Source organism: Prosopis cineraria, unplaced genomic scaffold (genome assembly GCF_029017545.1).
Source record: "Prosopis cineraria cultivar Desert tree isolate PC_DT_omini unplaced genomic scaffold, ASM2901754v1 PC3, whole genome shotgun sequence".
In the NCBI taxonomy this organism is placed as follows: domain Eukaryota; kingdom Viridiplantae; phylum Streptophyta; class Magnoliopsida; order Fabales; family Fabaceae; genus Prosopis; species Prosopis cineraria.
Window position 1 is genome coordinate 4535552 of NW_026555334.1, and position 10855 is coordinate 4546406.

Sequence of the window (10855 nt, forward strand, 5' to 3'; positions counted from 1 at the left end):
AAGAGTATCATATAATTTAGGACGGAGGGAGTAACATTTTTTACCTGAACAATATTTTAACCCTCATGAAAAAAATAAGATAATTCATAATAGAGGGTTTTGAAAAATAAAACTAAAAATTAAGGAGGTTAATTTTAAACTTTTAAAAGTGAGGAATATTATATACAAGTGCTTTAAAATTAAGAAAGGTTTTATACATTTTAATTTAATTAGTATTTATAAAATATGGATGAGTTGAACAAAATAGAGAAAAGAAAAATAAATCACAATGAGAATAACAACTATTCATTCTTTTTCAAGTTAAATCCACGACTTCCTCTCATCCCAAGTTCTCGTTTTGGATTTTCTAATTTTCCACTAATAATCCTATTTTTCTCACCCATCAGAAAAATGAACCGTTTTTTGTGTCTTTGGGGATTCTGGGTTCAATCTGGCTCTCTCAGAATCCCATGATCTTCCTCTTCTTCATTGCTTTTCTGCTTCTTTCTTTTAACATTTTCACCTCCATATATGAATTTTTAGCAAGAAAACAACGATAACTCCATCAGCAGAATCGACATTTTTTACGCTTGTCTGATATATTTGCATTTTATTTTGTTGTATAATAATTATAACAACCAGCACCATCTCCTCTTTGAGATTCTGGTCTGTACAAAATGCAGCTTGTCGTTCGTGTTATCGAGGCAAGAATACCAAATGATTATGGATTAAGCGATCCATACGTGAGGGTACAGTTGGGGAAGCAGAAATTTAAGACCAAAGTGCTCAAGAAATGCGTGAATGCCAAGTGGGACGAAGAGTTCAGTTTTCGCGTCGAGGATTTGGATGAGGAACTAATTGTTTGTGTCATGGATGAAGATAAGTACTTCAACGATGATTTTGTGGGACAGCTCAAAATGACAATTTCACTTGTTTTTGAGGAGGAAAGTAAATCTCTTAGTTCTTGGTATTCTTTGCAACCCAAAAGCAAGAAATCCAAACCCAAGGAATGTGGTATGATATAATGCAAAACTTCTCCCTTTTTCTTTTCCAATAGTAACCATGCATGTTTTCCCATGCAATGCACTAAGCTGCATTTATCTTATTATTTGTTTATCGCTAATGAAAAATGGAGTTTCCTTAGATTTTATGTTTTATATTCATTTTTGCTGTTGTAGAAATCACAGTAATGAATAAGGATATGGTTGTAAACTATTGATCATGGTGTAAACGGCGTGCCTGTAATTGCGTTTAATTTTAAGGAAATTTCTTTTACGTTATATTAAAGATTAGCCACGTTAAACTACCAACCTTTGCACATAAGGGAGAAGGTACAAGAAACAAAATTCTTGTACCACGTACCAAATGGTTTCTTGTTTCTAACATATATGCCTCCAAGTTTTTCTTTTCCTTTCTTATTCAAATGTCATGTTTGATTAATGATTAAACCAAGTTCATGCAGTTATTACATGGATTTCAAGATGTATTTATTAGATTCATAACACTAAGTAAATTAAATCATTATGCTTGCCGCTGGGAAAGTTGTGTCCATTTTGCTTTGAGGATGTAACAATGCATGTGCTTTATTGGAATAGGAGAAATTCGCTTAAGTATCTACTTAACTGACAAGACTGATGCTTTGGAGGAGTCAAATCCCAATTGTGACCAATTTTCACATTCAAGGAAATGTTCTGATGCATTTATTGAATCACCTTTAAGGTCTTTCTCGAGCTGTTCAGCTTCATCTTCTCCTTTGAGATATGAAGAGATCACATCATCTAAAGATGAAAAATCACAAAAAACACTTGCTGGCCGCATAGCTCAAATTTTTAATAAAAGTAGTACTGATATGTCTTCATTATCCATGAGAAGCAATGACTCAGAGCAAGCTGAAATTATTAAAGCTGGAATTGATGACATCAAAATTGAGGATCAGTTCTGTAATAATGAGACGTTTGAAGAAGTTGTGAGAAAAATGCAGTCATTAGACAATGGGACTGAAATTCCAAGCAATTTACCAGGAGGAGTGCTTATAGATCAACTATATATCATAGCACCAGAGGACTTGAACACGCTACTTTTTTCACCTGATTCGAGTTTCCCCAAGTCATTGGCAGATTTACAGGGTACTACAGAATTACAAATAGGACCTTGGAAGTTTGACAATGATGGTACCGAATACTCATTGAAAAGATCACTGACTTATGTCAAGGCTGCCACTAAATTAGTTAAAGCTGTCAAAGCCTATGAAGAACAAACATATCTAAAAGCTGATAGAAAGAATTTTGCTATTTTCGCCAATGTTAGCACTCCAGATGTTATGTATGGGAACACCTTTAGGGCAGAATTACTCTATGTGATTACTCCTGGACCTGAGTTACCATCAGAAGAACAATGTTCACGCCTATTGATATCATGGCGGTTGAATTTTGTGCAGAGTACCATGATGAAAGGAATGATAGAAAATGGGGCTCGCCAAGGGATGAAGGAAAGCTTTAACCAGTATGCTTGCTTGTTATGTGAAACTGTTAAACCTGTTGATTCAAAGGACCTTGGTTCTAGTAAGGAACAAATATTGGCATCACTGCAAGCAGAGAAACAATCAGATCGGGAGCTGGCAGTGCAGTATCTTGCAAATTTCACCGTAGTGACAACAGTTATAATTGGACTGTATGTGCTGGTCCACATTTGGATGGCTGCACCTAGCATAGTTCAAGGGCTTGAGGTTCTTGGGGTTGACTTGCCAGATTCAATTGGTGAATTTGTTTCTTGTGCTATATTGGTTCTTCAAGGTGAAAAACTACTGGGTTTAATTTCACGCTTCATGCGAGCCAGAAGACAAAATGGTATTTTCTTATTTGCTCTTTTCTTGTTTGGTTTTTTTTTTTGGTCTTTCTTGCTTATCATATATTAATTCTGTAACTACCTTGATTTTATTAATTATTTCATCTTGGTGTCGGAGTGCAAATGCTACATTTTTGTGACTATTTTTGTTAATAATTAATAAACAAATTCAATATAATATAAAAGAGGTAGAAATCACCATCAACCAACATAAAACATACTAAACTAAAGAGCCAAACACATTAACTAAACAGAACGTTCTAATTGTTCTGTCATCCTGTCTAAATAAAGGCCCTTTAGAACCTATGATCAAGACTCATGAAGTGAGACATTCCAGAAAAATGCACCAAACCTGGTAAATAGAAGTTATCCAAGCAAGCCTGTTGTTTTTCAAATATGGGAAAATAACTAGTCTTTTGAAATCTAAAAGCAATATTTGGTGTCTAACCTATTGCTTATGAGCCTGATAATGTTCCTTTGAATGAATCCTACTTGGTAGGGTGTAGAGTTAGAGCCCAAATGAAAGCCAAGCTTAGAAATTTCAAGAAGCCTTTAAACCCCCCCCCCCCAAAAAAAACCTAAAATCCCTCCTAAAAACTAATGGTAAACACTCTATTCCTTTTTGTTGATTTGGCTTTTTTATTTTCCTATCCCATTGATCAAATGATTCCTTTATGGGGATAGCTAACGTCTTCAATTTTGTGTTTAGTGTTTTTTTTTTTTTTTTGGCTTGATTCAATGGATTTCTTCTTTACTTATTTTGATATTTTGTTCAATATTAGGTAGTGATCATGGAATTAAAGCACAAGGAGATGGTTGGCTACTAACTGTTGCCTTGATTGAAGGAAGCAGTATAGCTTCTGTCAATTCAAGTGGAATCTCAGATCCATATGTGGTTTTTTCTTGCAATGGAAAAACTAGAACCAGCTCCACCAAGTTTCAGAACTCTGATCCTATATGGAATGGTGAATATATTATGTTGTTAATTATTTCATAATCCATCGGTTGTGCTTATAAGTTAAGACTCGTCCTTGCAATGTATGTTATAGTTTCTTTCTCCCCTCACCCCTTTTAACAAAAGATACCTATGTTTGCAGAAGTATTTGAATTCGATGCGATGGAAGACCCTCCATCTGTGCTCAATGTGGAAGTTTTTGATTTTGACGGACCTTTTGATGAAAATGCATCTGTAGGACAAGCTAAAATCAATTTTCTGAAAACAAACATCTCAGACCTTGCTGATATATGGGTTCCTCTTGAAGGAAAGTTCGCTTTGGCAAGTCAGTCGAAGCTGCACTTGAGAATTTTCTTAGACAACACTAGAGGTGGTAGTGTTATAAAACAATATATAAGTAAAATGGAGAAAGAAGTGGGAAAGAAGGTACGCAACTATGTGTGTCCAAGTCTCGCTGTGTGTGTATGTGTTAGCCATTTGTTTGTCTTCATTTATTTGCAATATTCATTTCGGCTTATCTTTTTTCCTCTCGGAAAACTTGTAGATTAATTTGCGATCTCCTCAGACAAATTCAGCCTTTCAGAAACTCTTTGGGCTTCCGCATGAAGAATTTCTAATCAATGATTTTGCCTGCTATTTGAGAAGAAAAATGCCCATGCAGGTTCGTTTTGTAGTTTATTTGAATTTTGAAGTTAAAAGGCATGACTTATCGTCGAGTAAGTTAATTATTGGGCCCCATACTTGTAGGTCTACTTAACTTTAGTTTCTGAAATTGAAAAAAATGCGCAAATCAATCCTTAGATGTAACCTTTTTTTTTTACAAGTTAATTATTTTGTCATCCCTAAGCCTCTTGACAAAAGCATTGATGGACAATGCGTTTGGTTATTTTTAATGACTAACATGTGCATTCACCAATGTTGTCATTTTTTATGCAGGGTCGGCTTTTTCTTTCGGCTAGAATTATTGGATTCCATGCAAATATATTTGGACGCAAAACTACGTTCTTCTTGCTTTGGGATGACATTGAAGACATTCAGGTCATTCGCCCCACGTTTGCTTCAATGGGGAGTCCAATAATTTCCATAACTCTCCAACCCGGCAGAGGCATGGATGCAAGGCATTGTGCAAAATCACAAGATGAAGAAGGCAGGCTAAAGTTCTATTTCCAATCGTTTGTATCTTTTAATGTTGCTTACAGGTAGATGGGATAGAATTTATGAATGCTGTATGAAGTTGTTTCTTACATATATTTCTTTGCAACTTCAATGAAACTCTATTCTCTTGGATGGTTTTATCAATTGTTTATGCGCATCTACTATGGCTTATATCAACATATGTAAATGTTCTTCATCATTGTCTATTTCCTTATTGTGTTAATCTCAAACCATTGAGCTGATTCTAAGATTGAATTTATGTAGCATTGACATTTATCATTAAAATCTTCCATTGTTAATATACAAGACAGTTGTGCAAGTCCTTTAACCACATGAGGTTTTGTAAACTTAGTTGACAAATAAATTTATATCCAATAATAATTTAACAAAATTAGATCAAAGTATGAAAACAATTGCATGTTGTTTTGGGTGTTTTTTATTCTACAATTATTATCCAGTATGTGATTCAGTACTTATTTTCATGGGAAAGGTTCATTTGTATGGAACAATGCTTCTTTCCACTCGAATATGTATATGTATGTATATGTTTCTATACGCATTAACTCGTATTTATCAGCCATCACTACCTTGTTCTTGAACTCTGCATCAAACTTCTTCCAAGATTTTTAGTTATGTGTGCTAGTATGGTGTGAAATGTGATAATCATATTTGCAAGATATTATCTGAAATGGTAACATAGATGGACTACGACATATAAGTATCAGATATGCTATGTTACTAAAAACTGTTTCGGTGCTGGCATAGGACTATCATGGCTGTTTGGAAGACCAGATCATTCAGTCCTGAACAGAAAGATCAAATGGTTGAAGATGACTCGGAAGGCAAATGCCTTGCAAGTGAAGAGAATGGGTCTTTCGTTGACCTTGATGAAGTTAACATGTCTGAGGTTTATTGTTCTAATCTCCCAGTTCCTGTAATCTCTCTCTCTCTCTCTCTCTAAATAGCAAAGGAAAGATACTATCTCTTCTTACCAGTTAAGCTAACCCAGAGAGAGTAGACACACGCTTGATATAGCAAATATTAATCTGTCCATGTTCTGCATATCATCATAATTGTGCGCCTCATTGGTTCCTTTCATGGTTTTCAATAGAAGACTTTTCAAATGTTATTATCTGACCATATCCTTTTGGTTAATTTAGACCAGCTTCTTTATGGAGTTATTTAATGGAGGAGATTTGGATCGCCGGTTCATGGAAAAATCCGGTTGTGTTAATTATTCTTTCACACCTTGGGTGTCAGAGAATAATGACAACTATGAAAGGGCACTATATTACAAATTTGATAAAAGTAATACACGTTTCAAAGGTGAGGTAACAAGTACTCAACAACGATCTAGTCTTCCAGATGGAAAAGGTTGGCTTTTGGAAGAGGTTATGAATCTTCATGGCGTTCCTCTTGGTGAATACTTCAATGTGAGTAGGCCAACTTTTGTTTCTTTTCATCATTTTCTATGCATATCTACCTTCCTGATATCTAAATTTTCACAGCTACATCTTCGTTACCAAGTTGAAGATTTACCTGCAAAAAAGACTTGCAGAGTACATGTTTACTTTGGAATTGAATGGCTAAAAAGTTCAAAGCATCATAAAAAGATTTCAAAGAGCGTCTTGAGAGGTCTGCAAGAACGTTTGAAGTTGACCTTCGGTGTGATTGAGAAGGAATTTTCATCGAGATAACGCACAAATCATTGTGTCGCTTGTATTACTACAACCCACAAATGTTTTCCTCATTCTTCAACAGAACTTGACTTAGTTTCAAGGTTAGTATTACGACAACGCTAACTTCTCTGTTAGACAGAACTTTTACTAGGAAATGTCTGATCTGACCCTACTAGATATTACTTCCCTTCTTTTGGTGGCAAGTGACTTGATGGCAGAGTTTTTGTTCTTCAATCATGAGAAATTCTTAGGCAAACTTGTTCTGTAAATAATCAGTAGACTCCATCAATACTGATGAATATATGCTTACTTTTAGGGCAGCCTTACATATTCTAACTTGTCAAATTTGTTATAACTTGAGTTTACTTAAAAATTTCTCTTTTGGATCATAATATATCCCTTCTTCCTTAAGTTTGAAAATGTGTTTCCTGTTATCTGTTTTGAAAAATAAAAAAAAAAATTAGAAGTTGTTTTGAAGAATTAGACAACCAGAACATCTTTTTGATGTTTTGTTACCTTTTGTTCTGCAAAACAAGGGCGGGGGGAAAAGCAGGAAACATCATGTTTTCAGCTAATCAAATGTCCTTGAGTCTCTCCTATTAGCCGCCAGTGGTGGAAAGATACTTGTAATTCATGAGCAATTACTAGTGAATCACATTTTGTCCTTTTTTCTGTTTTTATATACAGAAAAGGAGAGTTTAGATGATTGAATCAAAACAAATCTCACGGTTCAAAGATTGCACGTAGATATACTTATGGCTCAAAAGTTGGGCTTGGTGATATGTTAACAGAAACCAAAAATGTTGCATCTTGCCTCCAGCAATTATTGAAGAGAATTGAAGAGAGAAATGGGCTCAATCATGAAGATTAACTAGGAGTTTTTGTCATATAGGCATAGAGGTGATTATTGTACTATTGTTCTTATTAAGACATGTTCGCACTTAGATCCCTTATGTTAGATGTGTTTGTACCAAATAATACATATGTATATAATATTTTCTCAATGTATGTACTATCCTTGTTGGTAAAAATATGTATATATTTTTTTCCCTTAATATCTCACTCCGTTGTTAATTTGAAATCTCATCACTATTTAAGTGCTATACAGATTTCATATGATGGTGCATTATTTTTAAATTTTTTTTTATAATTTGCCGACAATTATTTTTTTGTATACACTGTTTTTTTTTAATGTGATATTAAGGATAGTATCAATTTATTTAGGATTGAAGTGTAATGTCTATTTTGAAATTATCAACATATAACTACAATTTCATCACACGATGCTAATTAGAAGCTATTAAACTCCCAAGCTTACCTCAAACAATAAAGGTTCAGAAACAAGTTTATAAAGCTTCAAAATATTTAAGATTCCAAAACCCTTCAAATTGCTAATTTGAGCTCAAATTAATAAGTTTTTAAATGTATCAAAATCATGGAATTATATAGAAATGAAACACATAGAAAACAAGGGCAAAAAAATCATTTCCACCCATTTTCGCATGTTTGTCGTGGCTTGTGTCCTATATGGCTTAACATGTGGCATAGGAAGCCAACCTCCAGCTTTATACCATGCGTCGCAATACATATAAAACTATCATGATAACTCATCGAGTGAACATCATTTTTATATCCAACATTCAATTGAAGTAATTCAAGTACCCACATGAAGTTCATTCAATAATCTAACTAATGAGATAAGTTTCATTTCAATTTGTTATCACATTTGAAAATTGAACACTTAAATATCGAACATCAATTTTAAAACCATTTTCCTGCATCCAAGAGTCCACACCCAAAATATTATGCTATTAACCTAAGGTAGGGCTCAAACCAAGACTAATGGAGTGAAAATACTTGATTGAATAATCAAATACATAATAGCACATCACATTCAAAATTTGGCTACACAAGACCCTCAACTACACATAAAATTGGGTAATTTGTGAAATTCATCATATAATTCATTACTTGGCCAAATCATTATATCTTATCACATACCCCCTCCGGTTCTATTTATAAGATACTTTTTAGGAGTAATTTTTAATCCAACATATAGGACACCTTTTAATAATTACATCATCTTTTTTCAATTTTATTCCTTCTTGATTAACATAAAGGTATTTAATGTAGTTATATTATCATTTAAAGCTAAAGTTAAAAATAAAAGTATATCTCACTTTTTTATGATATAAAAAAAATTAACTTTTTTACAATGCGTGAAATAATTAAAAGTTTTTTATAATAAGGATGGAAGGGAGTATTATATGTTGACATTTGTTGACATGTACCTGTACCTGTATCTTAGCCTTTCACCACAATGTTCCACCAAGCATTCACTCTAGGCTAAAATATCATAGAAGATTCACATACTATACAAGTGCAACTCATAAATACTTATATCAAATCAATATTAAACATGCACTTGCACTAGTATTTCAACCACTTACTACAATTATCACAACATCATACATCCCACGCTAAAATACAACACATAGATGCAAATCATACAAATGCAATCCAAAAAGTATGTGCATTCATATTTTGCTACTTACAATAAATATACATATTCATTTACACAAAACAAAAATAACAAGGCATTATGACAGTAGTCCGACTACTCTTTGCTTAACTCTCTCTTGGCCTTTAAACTTGAAAAATAATAATCAAAGATTAAGATGGAATCCCAATAACCACAATAATTTATAACTATTTACTAATAAGTAAAACTACAAGCAATCATATAAAGTGAGATAAATTCTCCATTTTATTTTTAGCCAAACTAATTGTATTATTAGAATAAAATTCTCTTTTAGACTTTTTTACAAACAACTAGCATGCATAAATTTCCAAATTAATCAATTAAGCCTTTTACCCTTCAATCTCTTGCCCCAATAATTCCAATATCAATCTCTCTTACCCCAACAGTTTCAATATTAATATTATACTGTACAAATCAAACTCTCCATCAGAAATCAACTTAAACCTAAAGAAATGAACTTTAAATTCTTTTCCTTATGATAACAAATACATAAGTGAAATAACCTATATAAAAAAAAATGCTCTTAAACTTAAGTTTTAGCTTTACTGGATCCTATCTACTCTCTCATTCACACAACAAGGGGACAAAGAGGAAGAATTACAATTTATTACTACCCACTCAACAAATCCGTTGCAATGAAGGGAAAGGATGAGATTTGAACTTACCAAAGAGTAAAGGAGACATGGAGGAAGCATTTGAAGCTCTTTCTCACTTACCCTATACAGTAGCGACAAGAAGCAATGAGAAGAGGAGGAAGTTTTTGATCGCTGCAACAAACGGGAAGGAAGAAGAGAGGACCGACGATGTGAACCAAAGAAAAAGGCTGTAGACCACGCAAACTCCCATGACGGCGATAGACACACAAGGTCGTCGATGACTGACAAAATGAACGGAGAAACGATGGCTGGCCTTATCGTCCCCCCACCCCACCGATTACATAATCGAAAATGGAAAAGGAATGGCCAGGTAGAGGGGCCAAAAAAAAAAAAAATCTGCCGCACATTTTATGTTATAATTTTAATTAATTATTATTATTATTAAAGACAGAAAGGTAATTTCATAAGGTCACCAAAAATTGAAATACGCCTCTTGCCCCTAGAAGATTCGAACTTTGTACATGGGTTCACGTCGGAATTTCCACTAGGTCACTAATCCACCTCGTTAAATCTCTCCCCAAAAAATAATAAATTAATTTCCTTGACTTTATTATTTACTCAAACTTGATTATTACACAAGTACTGAAACCTTCAAGCCGTAATAGAGGAATGGCATTTTTTTCTTCATGCTCTCTCTAAATCTCAAGCTCTTCTTCTGATTTTTGAACTAGATCACAATTTATTTGTTAAATTTTTCTACCAATACACTATATAACACATTGCGTCATGCTCTAGTTCGTGGTATAGTAAGTCAAAACTCACTTAACACACACACTTGAATCCAATATATTTAATCTAACTTTTACTCTAACTCGATCTTCAAGCTATTCAATAATGAAAAATGTCAATTAACAATCCCTAAATATAATTAATTTAATTAATTTATTAATTTTCTTTTTAATTAGCAATTAGATTTCAAATTTAAAACTTAAGATGTTATGTAAAACATAATTTTACCCTTCAACTATTTGTTTAGAAGTATTTGATATCCTAAATTGACACAATAAAGAAGTGCATGCAAATGAAAACACATTGCTTCATCATG

The 10855-nt window shown here is 33.4% G+C and overlaps 1 protein-coding gene and 1 long non-coding RNA gene across 3 annotated transcripts; one reads left to right on the forward strand and one right to left on the reverse strand.

Annotated features, from left to right (window-relative positions):
• The first annotated feature begins 434 nt into the window (after positions 1-434).
• Positions 435-6630, forward strand: LOC129305295 (C2 and GRAM domain-containing protein At1g03370-like). Of its 2 annotated transcripts, XM_054945322.1 has the most exons (9): positions 435-993; positions 1575-2825; positions 3606-3788; positions 3921-4204; positions 4323-4439; positions 4715-4977; positions 5699-5867; positions 6094-6366; positions 6442-6630. In XM_054945322.1, exons 1-9 carry the CDS (start codon positions 657-659, stop codon positions 6628-6630), a joined length of 3066 nt encoding a protein of 1021 aa, XP_054801297.1. In that variant the 5' UTR covers positions 435-656. The 2 variants fall into 2 exon arrangements, with proteins under 2 accessions (XP_054801297.1, XP_054801298.1); XM_054945323.1 differs by lacking the exon at positions 6442-6630 and having other exon boundaries at positions 6099-6256.
• LOC129305296 (uncharacterized) lies at positions 6188-10112 on the reverse strand. The gene is made up of 2 exons (XR_008591974.1): positions 9820-10112; positions 6188-9263 (listed from the first exon to the last, which is right to left on the reverse strand). It is a non-coding gene; the product is annotated as an uncharacterized LOC129305296 (long non-coding RNA).
• Between the last annotated feature and the right edge of the window lie 743 nt (positions 10113-10855).